The sequence below is a fragment of the Apteryx mantelli genome, chromosome 26, assembly GCF_036417845.1.
Source record: "Apteryx mantelli isolate bAptMan1 chromosome 26, bAptMan1.hap1, whole genome shotgun sequence".
Taxonomy (NCBI): Eukaryota; Metazoa; Chordata; class Aves; order Apterygiformes; family Apterygidae; genus Apteryx; species Apteryx mantelli.
This window is the reverse complement of record NC_090003.1, coordinates 7878479-7893717: the sequence shown is the minus strand read 5'-3', so window position 1 is coordinate 7893717 and position 15239 is coordinate 7878479. Positions and strand designations below refer to the sequence as shown.

General features: G+C 49.6%; 1 protein-coding gene across 1 annotated transcript; it reads right to left on the bottom strand.

The window, feature by feature from the left end:
- Positions 1-323: 323 nt before the first annotated feature.
- Positions 324-15191, bottom strand: ZMYND12 (zinc finger MYND-type containing 12). Its single transcript, XM_067311287.1, has 8 exons — positions 15079-15191; positions 13374-13515; positions 8345-8516; positions 7183-7352; positions 5655-5777; positions 4642-4762; positions 3494-3639; positions 324-2147 (listed from the first exon to the last, which is right to left on the bottom strand). The coding sequence occupies exons 1-8, from the start codon at positions 15189-15191 to the stop codon at positions 2028-2030; spliced, it is 1107 nt and encodes a 368-aa protein (XP_067167388.1). The 3' UTR covers positions 324-2027.
- Positions 15192-15239: the final 48 nt, after the last annotated feature.

The following is a 15239-nucleotide window of genomic DNA, read 5'->3' as shown; positions in this document are numbered from 1 at the left end:
AGAGGGCGCCTCCCCAGCCCGGGCGAGCAAGGCCTGTCCTAGCAAGGCTTTCGCGGGAGCCCGCTCGCCCGGTTACAAAACGCCGCCGCAAAGCGGTGCCCGGCTCCGGGCTGAGCGGTGTTGCCACCTTCTGGCTGCCACCGAGCTGATTCCAGCCCTCACAGAGCCCGTCCGGGCCCCAGGTGCCCCATTAGGCTTTAATTGCCCCAAGCAGCCCCACCTGGGACCCCCCCCCCTTCCTCCCACAGCCCCAGAGCTGCATTTAAGCTTGAGCTTGGGCCCTTAACCCCTTCCTGAGCAATCCCTGCCTCCAGCCAGGCTGCTTTGGGATGGGGCTGTCTTGTGTCTTCTTGCTGTGATCATCCAAGTAAGGTAGGGCTGGCCCGCCTGGCTTCTTGGTGGGTTTTTGGTGGTTTTTTTTTTTTCTTCTTCTCCCCAATTAAGTAATGAAGTGCAACAGAGCTGCAAGTCAGAACACTTTCAGGCAGAGAAATGCTGATTTTGGTCATTTCAGGTGCTTTCTATTTATTGCAATATCTCCCCCCCCGAGGTGCACACACTGGAAGTGGCTGCAGTAGAGGCACACAGAAAAGAGCGCTTGCAAAACCTCTCGAGGCTCCCCGAAACGGTCCCAATGCAAATTCCAATGGGACCCACAGCGGGAGGCTGTGCTGGGAGGTTGAGTGTCTCTGCAGGGAGTTGCCCAGGAGCCCTCTCGCCACCAGCACCAACTCGCCCGTTCCCAGCCCTTGCTCATCGCCCTTTAGGCCCTGCTCCCAAAAATGCCGATCTAGCTTAAACTGCCAAAAAAGCAATTTTTGCCTGCTCCCCTATTGCTTTAAACAGCCACGAACAGGCGCCCTGGGCTGCATGGTACCTCCAAGCAGCCCTCCATGCCACGCATGGAGGGATTATATCCGCTCCATCCGAGCCCGCAGCTCCAAATCCCCAGCCACAGTGACCCAAATCCTCCGTGTACCGAGGCCTGGCACCAGCAGGCTCCGAGTCCCCCGGCCCACGGAGGAAGGCCTTGGCGAGGATGAGGCTCCACGTGGCGAGGAGCAGCCGGAGGGCTCCTGCCTGCCTGCCTGCCGGTGCCTAGCTGCCGCGGGGTCCCCCATGCGTGCCCAGCAGAGCTATTCTGCCCTGTATAATTAAACATCGGTTGAACCGGAGTGAGTGACTTTCCCTTTACCAGCTGCACCAATCCCTTTTAATTGCTCAGGTCCCAGCTCGACGAAGCATTTAAATGTGTGCTTGACTCCATCCCAACTTGGCAAGGCAATTAAGTGCACTCATAAATCCTCCTGAAGTAATGAGACTTAATCACAGGCTTAAAGCTCAGCTGAATGCAGACCTTAGCAGCAGGGCAAGTTTCCCTTCACCTCTCCATGCAAGGCTGTCATGCGCTGCAGGGTCTGAACCGAGTTCACGGCCCAGCCCGTGTGTCTCCGGCTGCCTCCAGCTCCATTCGCCAGCCCTGTACATGTCTCAGTGTCCCAAATTCCCTTTAGCCCTTCTCCTGTGCCTTCTTTGCCTCCCCCTGACGTTGTCCTCATGGTCCCTCCTGGATGCAAGTTCTCCCACAAGTGGGACAAATCTCAGAGCCCCGAGCGATGAGACTTCTCTAAAGCAGTGCAAAAAGGAGGAGGAAAAAACTAACACGCACCCGGGCTGGCCTTAGCTTCTGCACCGACGATGTGAGGACATAGGAGGCTGTTGTGCTTCTTCATGCTAGCAGGTAGGTAATTATTTATTCACCTTGTGTTGGTTGTTTTTTTGTTTCCACCCTCACCCTGCGAGTCATTGCACAGTCATCTACAGTGGCTGACCAGCACAGGAAAATCAACTAAAAGGACCTCAAAGTTTAACTTTTCATTAACAGCTTAAGATGGAAAAGGGACATGTGTAGAAAGACGCCAGTAGCAGAAAGGACCTACAGTTTGTCATGCATTTGCATCATGTTGTCAGCAATCTAGTTAAATAGATGATCTAGCTAAACACCTACGTCTGGTAGAAACAGCTCCTCATTTTTTGTGGAAAGGCTTGGAGTTAATCAACTTTAACAAATGATCAATGGCCTCCAGAGACTCTTGCTGTGGCAGTTGTTTCACCAGGTCAAAGGCTTTCACCCCCACTTCCTGCGCCTGAAAAGAAACAGCAAAGACAAAACAACTGTCATGAATCTGACTTTTCTCAATGGGTACTTAAAATATCCGCGGAGGCTCGCTGCAACAGCCGCGCTGGATCGCATCCAGGCTCTGGCAATTCGACCGCCTGTTTCAGAGGGTGACCTGTGCAAGCTGCTTTAGAGGAGGGAGCAAAGCTGCCAACAGATATCATATTTAGGATCCAGTTGTGCAGACAGAAGAGATTACCCACCCCAGCTCCACCCCCCGCTGGAGATCATTACTTTCCGTCTGATAAAGCAGTTCATGTGAGCGTTCCCACATCTATTTCAGGAAAAAAACAGCTGCATTGACTCAGTTTATTAAACCAAATCCCTCATTTCCCTTGGTAACTGTTCTAGTGATTAGACACTCAGTTAGAAAGCTTTGCCTTTTTCCTAATTTGAATTTGTCTGCTTGTATCTTCCAAACACTGATTCTTATTAGGACTTTCTCTTCTGCCATCAAGAGACCATTAGTAATCCATATTTTCACCCTCTAAAAGACAGGCAGAAGAAACTTGAGATTTCTGAATGCTTAGCCCAAGCAGACGGTCACTGCTCAGCAGTTTCTCAAAATCAGTTTTTAATGCAGAGAATTGGACTCTCTGAAGCCAGTCACATCCGAAAGTTTTAGCAACAAACACTCAAATACGGTGGTACAAATCCAAAACTGAACTAGAGACCAATAGACTGAATCTCTGTTAGCGCCACGGTGATGACACATAGTCTGGCTCACGGTGAGACACACACGCAGGGCCTGTGTCTCACTCGCTGCCCAACAGGATCCACCGGGGACGGCGAGCAGAGATCCAGACCAATCCCGTAGGCTTTATTAGCCCTGACTGAGTGCAGATCGTGAGCTGGCTTCGTGCAGAGCTACCAAGGCAGCTTTGTCCTGGACTATCCGGTGCTCCAAGGGAGTTACCACCTCTGGAGAGGGCTGGGTGAACACAGGCAGCTGGCTTGTGTTCCTCGCTTCGTGTGGTAGTGCCAGCGCTGGAACAGAGTTAGGGAACCCTCCCGGACCCAACCGACCCGGTGCGAAGCTGCAGAAGTGCATCCGTGTGGAGATCTGGGCTCCAAGCACCCTGCACAAGGACACCCAGGCAGGTTTTGCAAGCGGATGTTCAAGCTGACTGCAAAGTCCTACTAGCGACAGGCCTGCAGTGTGCTCAAAGCCTGTGATTCTGTTTTATAGGGGGGTATAAAACACCCCACAGGTTCACCGAGGCAAAGGTTGCTTGAGCAAACATTACCGTATGAATATAAAATGGTATGACCTTTCACTGAGGACAAAAGCAGTCATCACCAGGTGAAACCTACCTTTGACAAATCCATGCTCAGGTAATAAAGCATTGCAAGAGAATGCAAAACTTTGGCGGTTTCAGCAGGCTGCTGCTTTGGTGCCTGTTCTCTGAAATCTAATATTGCATTCAGTGCTTGAATTGCTTCTGCTTGCTGGGCTTCGGCTGCATCAAGAAAGAAAAAAATTTTGTTGGCCGTATGTGCGCAAGATAATATATTCAAAACTGTCCAATTATCTCTTCTAGACATCAAAGCCTTTCTACTACAAGCATCAACGTGGTATCCCAGCTCCATGCAAATTCCATACCCATTAATGGCTATCTTTTCATCCAGTCAGTAATTGTGTTGATGAGCCTTTAGTAAGGATGTTGAGTCATAACAGCTGCATGAAAAGAGCAACTTTCATATTGCTGTCATGACCGAAGATGGTATCAGTTAGCCCTGTCTTGGCGTGGTTTCTACTGCAGCAATTACTGATAGAGAGAAAGCCATGTAAAGGGATCCACAGAAGCATTTTTCTTCTCTGACAATGCTCTTATTACCACAGATGTTAGAAGGCAAGGAACATAGCCTAGTGTGACTTTAGTGGAGTGCAGTACCATGAGCTCCAGCATATTTCCTAATGTTTTATGCAGCTTCCTTTACATCTCATAAGCGAGAGAGATTCCCTAGCTCCACTTCTGAGAGTATTTTCCAGATTAATACATCCAACTATCAGCGCTTGCTTTCCTGTCGTGTCCTACTGCTTCAGAAGATAGAGCTGTAAAGCTGCCTAAGGGAGATGAAATGTCACTTCTGCATAATTAAATGGAAACAAAGAAACTGAAGGTAAATGAGAGTCTTGAAGCGGGGATTGAATTCTGAAAGACAAAATCTTCTATCATTAAAGTAATTGCCTAGAGTGCTGTGAAAAGCCACAGGTGAACAAAAAAGGGAAAATACTGCAAGGCCATGTTTCCATTTGAACACTCTTGTTTCTAAAGTGGCCTCATTTGTTTCATCCAGCATAATCGCTGAGCATCAATATCTGAATACCTGTGAATTCTGATTAAATCTGGTCTACAGAAATGTCGGGGACCAAACCACCCAGTAAATATGAGCAGTGGGATGTGGGGACTCTTTAAAGTCCTGCCTCCCAAACGGTTCTGCTTAACAGCGCTACTTACTCAGATGGTCTTTGCCTGCTTCCCCGTCCTCATCGAATGGAGACGCCTCTGCTTGCGACTTGAGAATTTGCTCCTGCGTTTGAACTGACCTCACGAGAAAGGCATGCCAGATGGCAGTCACCTACCAGGAAGGGAACGAAAATTATTTCACTTGCATTAGCGCTGGCTATTTAGCAACTAGTTGGTCTGTTAGCAATGTGCCCTGCAACACAAGTCCATACCACGAGAACCCGAGCGCTTGCCGGTCAGCAGGCTGCCCGCTGCCAAGCGGAACGCTTCAAGCGGAGATCTGACTGCTCTTCCCGCAGTGGGAGCTTTAGCTGCAAGCTCGCTTTGCCACCTGACTGCTAATTACCATCGCGCTCGAGCACATTTAACTAAACCTTTAACCAAAAGCAAATTTGGTTGAAGCTTGCAAAGGGAATGGAGGCAGAGTGCACAAGTGCAAAAGCCTCGTTTCTGTAGGAAATCGGGCTAACCAAAAAAAGGCTCCTTTTTCAGTTAACTTGCACAATGCAAGTTTAACTAGGGTGATTAGACAGTTGTCACTTCCCTTGCACGATCACCCCATCCCGACAAGCTCTTATCAGTGCGACTTTTCACTGATACTCAGCTTAAATTTCACGTGGCTCCGTCGCATCCCATGAGTGCTTAGCCACTCTTCCCTGGCTATGGAAAGTCCTGGGCCACCTTTTCTACCTGTGGGCCTATCTTTAACCTCTGCCCAGGGTATTTGGTAGCAAAGCTATTTTTTTTTAATGCTGTTTGGCTGCCCAAATTGAAGGCTGCAACTTCAATGACAAGTTTTTACCAAGTGCAGAATTCACCTGTCCTGGCTGGAACTCAGAGGAATATTTTTCTATGAAAAGTGTTTGAGATTGATGCTAGAAGGCAACACTGACACTTGATGTGGTCACTGTCATCCTAAAGGCAGTCAGGAACAAGGAAACACTGGAAAGAGCACAGTAATAAACCTAAGAAATAAATATCAGGTGAGCTTTGGTTTTACTGACCTCAGCATACAGTGAGTTTACTATGTCCATTTTGTTCTGGCGAAGGAAAATATTAGCCATGTGGAAATACCCTCCAGCTGTCTGAATAGTGTTCGGTCCAAATGCACAACTAGCAAGGTAAATCTGAAATCAGGGTTTCAAAAAATTGCACAAGGTCAGGGTTCGTATCGAAATAAACCTGGGAAAATTTTCATTATGGGTTAATATTACAGAGCATTCCTTCTTTTTCTGCACAGCTATAGCATTAGTCATACCTGATTACAACTGGAAAATGCAGTACTAAAAAAAAAAGGGGGTATTTTCTGGTTTATATGGAGGAATTCACCCCCCACCCAGTCCCCTGTAGTGCTCTTCCCTGGCGCAGAGGCATCCTTATTGTGGCGTGCTACCCTGGTGAATCACGGGCAGGTTTCCCACCCGTCTTCCTCCCGCTGCGCAGCCCTTATGTCTCGCTGCTTTAAATTCCCGACCGGCTGCAGCTCTCGGGCTCTCCCGCGGCGCAGCCGGAGCCTTTGCCTGTCCCCGAGCCCCAGGCGAGGCGCGGGGAGGGCAGCGGGAGCACGATGCTGCATTCCAGCTATTCTGAGCCGGCGTGTGACTCTCAGCAGACCTCGGACACGCAGCCAGAGTTCAGGCAGGTCTCAGGCTGCTCTGGCAGATACCAGAGTCACGCTACTAGCAGAAACCTCCTCCCTGAGCCCCTTTCGGGCCCCGCATCCAGGGTACCTAAAAAGAGTGGCGTTGCAGGGAATGTCTCCTGACGGGCTTACGGACGAAACCAAGTCAAGGGTGTATATATTATCATAAAGGATCTAATTCTCCTCTATCACAGGTCATCATTTACACCCCCACAAAGCCGTTGTAAAAGGCTGCCATCAAATCCAACAGCAGTGGACGTTCGTCACTCCGCACTGGGTAAATTTAGTCCATACGTGATACAGACAAATGGTAAATCGGGGAGTTCATCTCTCTTTGGGGGATTAAATGACAGGCAAAGCATCTCAGGAACACAATTGGCAATAACCATTTTAAGTTTGACAAACTGCTCTCGCAGCCAAAAAGATTGAATCGGGAAACTTATTGAACCGGCCGTTTAAACAGTTAAATAAACAATTCATTCGTTAAATAATAGTTGAAAGAGAATTGCTGCCTAACAAAAAGTATTAAGGAAAATGACAGTCAAAGTAACTTATCTGCGGACTAAAAGGCAACTATACCAAGTTGTGGTAGGAATGTGTGTTCATCTCCAGACCACAACAAAGCTGATAGATAACTCTACAAGCAGATGTAGCAAAGAGAAGGTATATACACAACTCAGGGGAACAAAGGTGACTGCTAAAACACAGCTTTGGATAAGCACAGATACGCAGGTGCCTTAGATCTAGACAGTTCTGGTTTTCTTAATGTGCTTACCCTCCCGATACCTAAAATCAGTACTACGAATGTGTCTGCTGAGGTTTTCATAGCAGTCTGGAACAGCCCAAGAAGGAAGGGAAACCGAACGGCTTCTGTATTTTAAGTGGCTTACGTCATTGGCCAGGTGATGCACAGACTGTTCGAGGTTTCCTTTAGCGGCGTAGAGAAGACCCAGATCCCGATGCAATTTATACTGAACGGCAGGGCTGCAGTCTGGAGTTTTGAGGACAATCCACTGCGCTTGGGAGAGATACGTAGTCGCCTGCGTAAGACAGCCAGCACCTGAAATGACACGTAGAAATAAACAGGATAAAGCTGAGAGCATTTTATATTTAGAAATGTAGAGAATACTGCCCATTTTCCCTTTGCAGTAGCTTGACAGAGAAATCCAGTTTGTGGATTCCCCACTTCTCTGCTGAATGGTCCTTGGTCGAACAAGCGTTCAAAACCTAATTTACAGGCAGGCTGAGTGTCTAGAGCTACAAGAGAAGCCAAAAACTACGTATCATTCAACATTGCTGAAAAGAACATCCAAAACAGTTCCAGGTAGCTACAGTGACTAATGATTTGTGTATTATCACACTTGAACTACTGAGGGGATTTTTTTTTTTCCCCTTCTCTCCCCGCTTGATTTAAGTCAATCCTTGAGACTGCTCAGTTTTCCTAGAAGAGCATCATGCTTGCTACAGGAATAGCAATGATTTGCAATGATTTCTCAGTCCTTTATATCTGCAGCTGAAGAAAGCGGTTCTCCACATAAAGGTTTCTAACTTTTTTTTTCTTTTCTTTTTATAAAACATACAGTCAGTGAGAAAAAGGAGCACGATCTTAAGGCAGAGCTCGCTCCTGTGAACGAACCAAGGTATTCCTCTGACGCAACAGCCTCAGAAATGCTTGTTGGTCCCCTGAGATCAAGAGCCCAAGAACCACCCTTGGGAACTTAATGCTTCTGAGAGTCAAACGAAGCCGCAGAGGCAAAGAGCAGATTTTCAGACTGCTTCTCTTGTGGGATTCGGAACAGATGGGGAGATTTCCTTCGCGTTCCCTGATCCCTCGTCGCTGGTGAGTGATTCTTTTCTTGGAGGCACGCAGGAAAAGGTGGGCAACCTCTCAAATCTCTCTGGAATGCCCTTGAGGAAGGGCAGGGTAGAGACGCGGCGCAATGTTGAAACGCAGAGCTTATCCTTTCCTGATAAATGGTAAAAGGAAACCAGAAACCTGACCCCCAGGGAGGTCTTGCCCTTGCCAACGTTACTATTTAGACCAATACTTACCAATGCAGGCCTCGGCCAAGACGAGATAAGCGGGCACCACGTCCACAGAATATGAGCCATACACGCGAATGCTGAAACGCAGCGCTTGCAAACCTGCGGGTATCGCTTTTCCAGGCTTTCCTTCAAGAATAAACTTCTGGGCTGTGCTATACGCAAGATCGATTATGTGTTTCTACGAGGAAAGATAATAACGGAATAGGGTGAGCAAAGGATAAGGAGAAATGATAAGCGAGGTCTCTTTTTACATTTAAGCTGTTTGCAAACTTAATAGTGACCATAACTTTAGTTGCGTCTGTAATTAATGGACGGAAATTAGAACTGTCATATCAGGATTTCGTTCCTACTTCTAGCAGGAACAGCCTTGGGCAATCTCGTAGGTCATGCGATGTCTTAAGAGATGAAGAACCCTTGAAGCCTATGAAGAAAGGGCTAATAAGTCTGCAGCAATAAAAGCTGTGAAGCACAAAAAATGAGCATCACAAGACCATAGAAAAGATTAGGCGAAGGGGCTACAGCAGGGTTTTGCTGACAGTAATAATGATGACTCAGAGCGGGCAGCAGAGCGTAGCATATGGCTTGCCAAGGTAGTGCCAGCATGGCACATCTCCAGCTGCAAGAGACCTTGTAAGCAAGGAGACGGCTCTTCACCGGGTGCTGCAGCACAACGGCAGCAGACCCGTGTGCATCCCGGACATAGGCATGTTCTTCCCCCCCTCTTGTGGCCAGTTCTGGCCTCTGAAGGCCACCGAGCTCCTGGTATTTTTGGCACGGAGCCTGGAAAGCTGGTCAAAATCAGGAAACCTTAACACACAGCACTATCCTCCTGCATCTCCAATGCCTGAGCTCGGTTTGGAGATCAAGCAGCTTCTGCAGGATTTCTGTTTGCTGTCAGAAGCCATAATGTTTCCATCCCTACAGTCGTTTCCTGTCTTTTGTTACTGCTAGCAGCGCTTGCCACGTTTGGTCTTTTCACCCTCTGCAGCACTTGATCTCTTTATCAGCTCCATAAACATATCTCCACTTGAATGCTTCTTCCTTGCTAGAGCTCTGCTGCGACCGTAGAGGCCATGTCCCCACGGCATGCTGAAGGAGGCCAACGAAAAAGAGCCAGAACGCTTAGATTTATCTATTTGCTTTCACTTAATTGTTGCAAGTTCCCAATGCTTCCATATTAGCTTTTCAAGCTCTGCACACAGAAGACTGCCTGCAAAGAAATCGGGTTGCCAGTGCGTCTTCTCTTGCTAGGAGGCACGGGCAGGCCTGTGCAGCGAGCGCCTGCAGAAAATACCATTTTACCTCTTTGCAGGCTCTGCTTTGGCTGATGTTTTCCAGCTGTGGCTGAGCAGAGGGCAGAAGAAGCAAACTGAGTGCTTTAGGAGGCCAGTTTATGGCTTTGGCATTTTGGTGGGCTTGAAGTGCTCAGAGAGGCAAAGAATTGTATTGCGGGTGAAGGAGCAGCTCAGGGACAGGGAATGGGAAGGAGAGCCTGAGTGCTTCCTGGAGATCCTGGCTGGTCCAGGTAAGAGAGATTTGTGCAGAACACAGCTCAAAACGATAGTTCCTGCTGCATCGGGGACAGCCAAGAGCAGGAAACCACAGCCATCGCCCCCTCCCCAGCCCCTGAGCCACCAGCGTACACACAAGGGCATGCCTCAAAACCAAACTGTGCTGGGGGAGCACGTGGTGCCCAGGAGAAAGTCAGAGCATGGTCAAGGCGAAAAGCAAGAAAAGCTATTATTTATCAGGCTGCCTTTTCTCTCCTTGCCACTTGCTTTCTGCCGCAGCTGATGCCAGCTTTGGTACATGGGCGTCAAACGCTGCTGTCTGGGGAGGCGTTTGAGGTCAGCATCGTTCTCGTTTTATTCCTTGCCAATAGATCATCACGGCCTCCCACGATGGGATCTATTTTAAAGCATCCGGAGGGAGGACAAGCTAATGGTCAGACTCCCCGCACAGCAGAAAGGGCAGGAGGCAACAGAAGCCCCACAGCACTGAATATTTAAGCCTGCATGGTAGTAAGCCTGGGGGGATCATTAGCTTTGGCCCCACGCTGTTTTTCATCTTGCTTATGGCCCTACCTCCCCCAGACCTGCACCCTTTTGGCTCTTTTCATGTGTGTTGCAATTACAGCGACTTCTCTGAAGATGCCCCCACGCAGTTCTTCCCATTTACGGTTTGAGGAGGCCAAGGACACCGGCTCCGCTCCAGGTGGGATCGGGGTGTGGGGAGCACACGCGGGGTTCATTTCCTCACTCGCAGGCACCACCGACGACGGCGCGCTTGAACGAAAGTAGGATTTAAAGAGGAAGCCAGGCTTCCAGTCGGTTTGACTGCGGGCCCTTTGAGTTAAAACCTGCAAACAGCAGGGCTAGCGTCGGTGCTGGAGGACTGCTGTAGCTGGCTGAGGTGCGGAGCTTTTCCCGTACCCAGGGGCTGCGGTAAGCTGACATCACGCAGGCAGGTGAGGCTATTCTACAAACAGAAACTTGGAGTTTTGTCAGCTCGAAGGTACTGTCTGCAGGCATCCCCACGGCTGTGTTGACAAAAGCAGATTTCTATCAGCAAAGCTTTGGAGTACAGACGAGGTATGAAACTCATAACCTCCTGGCTCTCAGCTTAATGCACCTTCCCTCAGGCCAAAGGGCATTTTGATGCGCACAAGCTTCCCCGTGTCCTGACCGAGGCTCAAGCTGTGTGTTTTGCAGACAAACACCGCGCAGGAGTTTGAAGTACAACAGAAATGTTCAAGAAATAATAAACCTCCGTGCTGGCTTTGAGCAGAAGGCTTTTTTCTCTGATCGTCATGAGACTACGTAGCCCTCCCTTGAGCTTCAAAGGCGCCCGCTTTTGTTGGCTCTATGAGTAGGAAAACGAAGCCAGCAAGATGGGGCATTTTAAACAATCTCGCCCTCTGCATGCTGCTCTTCCGACGCTTGTCAGTTAGGCTGGGCTAAACCTTGTCTGCAGCAGTTTCCCTACACCGTGCTGGACAAACTCAGCGCAGACTTCCTTTGGGGGCTAGGAGCTGCAATCTTGCTGCGGAAGAAAGCATGTTTCTGCTTTTTCACGTGTTGACTTCTCTCTTAAGAGAGAAGGAAGACAACGTGCCACTCCATATACTATTCTGAGAATTTCTTTTGTTTAAATTGTCCAGAAGAGACAAAGCTCATAGAATGAACGTAATCAGAGTTGTTAAAAATCTTATACTAATCTCTACTTAGGAAAAAAAAAATCAGAGCCTGCTGCCTGTGTCTTTTCCCATGAAGTCAATCCAAGCCTTGGCTCAAGCTGCAGTTTTGCAGTTGCCATGTGCTAACCTGGGTGCGCACTCCAATCAAAAGGAGTGATTCTCCTTTTGCCTCCTTCTCTACCAGCCCCGTGTTCCTGCTGCTTCCCTTGTAACCTAATAAAAACATATTATTAGTTTCCAGCTGCATTAGTTCCTTGATCTGGTCACCATGTGGTCTTTTGTAATGTATACAGCATAATTCTAGTGCCTAGAAAATCAATAATGTAATAACAACAGATGTTTTCGACATCAATGTTCAACCTGTTGGTAAAGTTTCTTGGAAAAAGGAAAGCCTCAATACCCAAGTATGCCAAAAAAAAAAAAAGTACCACCACCCCAGTAAGAGCAATTTAGTTTCGCTTCCTTGCAGATTTTAGAAAAGATTAACTTAAACTTGAACTGGGATGAATTAGGAGCTTTTGCATCTTCTTTTGCCACTGGCCTTGTGTGATGGAATTACTCCTGCCAGAACAACTGTGCAGCTGAGAAGCTCATTTCTGTTACGAATGAAGCCTCTTTTTCCTATATTCAGGATGCTTTTCCCAATCTCCAGACACTGGGATCATAACCTGCCCTACATGTTTAGAGAATGGTCTCTCGCCTTTACATCACTACTGTCACTCTCTTGGCTTCTAGGAGATACGGTTATAACATACCTCATTTGGACTTTGGTCAACAATCTTGCTTGTGATTTTCAATCAGATAGGATTTTTCAAAAATGAACTGGGTAGCCAGTGCACAGTTCCTGCAAAACTTAAATTTGCTACCTAAATCCTATCACAGGCCAGCAGGACTTTTGTCCATCCAGGTTCAACCCCTTCCGGGCCTTTTCTTTCTGCCTGCTGCCAAGAAAGACTGCAGCAGTGAGCCAGTCACCAAAGCACTCGCACCTAGCACAGAAACAATCTTAAAACCAATACATTATTTAATAAGATGTAAAATCCAGAAGATTAATGACGTTCTTCTCAGTGGCACTGTTTGATTGTTACTGTTTCACTTTTAGTTGTTCTGTTGTCCTATTGTTCTGTGACGCAAAGGAGTTATGTAAAGATAGAAAGATAATTTATTTTTATGGGAAAGATCATTCTAGTAGCAGATATATTAGCGTGGGTTATTTTATTTCATCAGCGTTGTGGAAAGGCAGATTCTGCCACCCCACAAACAAACAAAAAATAAAGAGTTTAAACCTCCCAGGCTGGAAAGGAGCTGCATGTCTGCACATCCCACGAGGCCAAAAAGCAGAGATAAAAGACCATACTTAGCAGGAAAGTGTTTAAAGTTGGCCGGGCCAACAAAGAGAGGGGACTTTTTCTTTGCCCCCTCCTTTGAGAAAGGGGAATCCCTCTCACCGGTGAAGGAGGGGATACTCTGTAAGAACCAAAAATCAGCTGGGTCAGAAACGAACTTAACCGATTGCCTTTGCAAGGCTGAGGAAGGCAGCGATCAGGGAGTGCTGCTACCAGGCCAAAGAGGAGGAAGCTCCGGACTTTGAGGCTAAAGGGCAAGAGGCTTGCAGAGCTGGAGAGAGGATGCTCCCACTCTTTCCCAGGCAACGCATACTAAACATTGTTATTTTTTATCACTGAGTTTAGTTTCTCGGTCTTTAAAACAAAATTTAAACAAAGTACTGATTAACCAACCAGATGCCTTCCCAATACACCAAAATAAAGGAACAGAAGATCTAGTTAAGTTTCACTGGTAGCACTTTGAAGTGGTATTCTTTTTTTTTCTTGTACATACCTGCCTGTTCAGCAGCTGTTCTGTGCCGTGTTTTCTTTCTTTTTCAGAACTGTAAAAAGGTAAGGACGTATGGATCGGAATCAGCAGCTGGCATATTCTCTCGTGGATACTAACCCAGTCAGCTTTCTGATGATCTACATCACTAATAAAATAAGGGAAGAATAATATTTTTGTTTACTTAGAAGTGATGCAAAGAAATGTAATTGCCTGTTGTTGTTGTTGTTACTTCTGGACTTTCACCAAAACATTTACCCACAACAGCCGCCAGTCTATAATTTCTGTTACTTGGTTCAATCATGGAGCACATAACGCATACTCGGTATTCCCAAAGAGGAAGACCGCACTCCCCGGCCAAGTCACAAGAGGGAGTGCGATTCTGCGAGCGTGTCAGGACCCTTCTCAGAAATCACTTACAAAACTCCTAAAAGAAGCTTGGTTTCAGCAAATGCCTTGCTCTTGACATTGCAGTATGCAGGAGGTAAAAAAATACACCACCACCCAAACGAAACCAGCCTCCAAGCCAAACTTGAGAAGCTAATGAAACACACTGCTAAGGCATGACTCCATCGAGGGCGCTGCGTAAGCAGCAGACATTTGCGCGGCCAGCCAGAAATCTCATTGCGCTGCCACTTTACCGACGAAGGCCCTAGCGCAAGCAAGGAGGAACATCTCAACGCGCGCAGGGCGACGCCGTCGAGCAGAAGCGACTGCCGAGGGCCGCTACGGACCTGCCGCTCCCCACGGTTCCCGTTACAGCGCGTGAAACGCACAGCGAACGGGGAGCCCAGCGGAGCAAACGGGTTTTTCTCAGCAGATGGGATGCGCCGCGAGGCCGAGGCCGCGCTGCAGGGGAGGCGGCTCAAGGCCTCCTCCACAGCTGCGCCTGCTGGGCACCATCCGCCGGGACTCGTCCGTGCTTCCCCCGGGCGTCCTCAGTGCTCCTCGGGCCTCGTCCCTGCACCCCCAGGGCTTGTCCCTACACCCCGGGGCTTGTCCCTGTACTCCGGTCCTTGTTGCCGCTCCCCTGGGCCTCATCCCTGTTCCCCTGGGCCTTGTCCTCATTCCCTGGGCATCGTCCCTGCTCTGCTGGGGCTTGTCCCTGGCCCCCAGGGCCTCATCCCCCCACCCTGGGGCTCATCCCTGCCATCCAGGCCTTGTCCCCACTTCCCTGGGCCTCGTCCCTGCACCCTGGGGCTTGTCCCCACTGTCTGGGGTCTTGTCCCCGCACCCCAGGCCTTGTCCTCATTCCCCGGGCCTTGTCCCTGCTCCCCTGGGGCTTGTCCCTGGCCTCTGGGGCCTTGTCCCCACTGTCCAGGGTCTCATCCCTGCACTCCGGGCCTTGTCCCCGCACCCCTGGGCCTCATCCCTGCATCCCTGGTGCTTTTCCCTCTCCCCTGGGCCTCGTCCTTGTTCCCCAGGCCTTGTCCCTGCACGCCAGGGGCTTGTTTCTGGCCCCCGGGGCCTCGTCCCCGCACCCTGGGGCTCATCCCCGCTGTCTGGGGTCTCGTCCCCGCCGTCCAGGCCTCGTCCCCTCTCCCCTAGGCCTCGTCCTCATTTCCCAGGCCTGGTCCCCGCTCCCCTGGGGCTTGTCCCTGCCCCCCGTGCCTGGTCCCCGCTCCCCTGGGGCTTGTCCCCGGCTCCCGGTATTGTCCCCGCACCCCGGGGCTTCGCTCCGTCCCCGTCCCCGGCGGCGGCGGCGGCTCACCAGTAGTAGGCGAGGCCGCAGCGGGCGCAGCAGCGCCGCGCCGCCGCCCCGCACAGCTCGCAGCCGCGCCGCCCGCCGCGAGGCCCCACCGCCGCCGCCGCCGCCGCCGCCATGTCGCGCGGCGCGTTGCCGTGGCGACGCGGCGCTTCCGGCGGAAGGGG

Bases quoted from the DNA above. Each gene is read 5' to 3' on its own strand.
- ZMYND12 (XM_067311287.1), bottom strand. From the start codon at position 15,191: ATGGCGGCGGCGGCGGCGGCGGCGGTGGGGCCTCGCGGCGGGCGGCGC. The intron at 8,517-13,373 runs GTATGTACAAGA...CTTTCCTCGTAG, and splicing joins AACAGCTGCTGAACAGGCAG to AAACACATAATCGATCTTGC. The intron at 3,640-4,641 runs GTAAGTAGCGCT...TTCTTGATGCAG, and splicing joins AGCAGGCAAAGACCATCTGA to CCGAAGCCCAGCAAGCAGAA.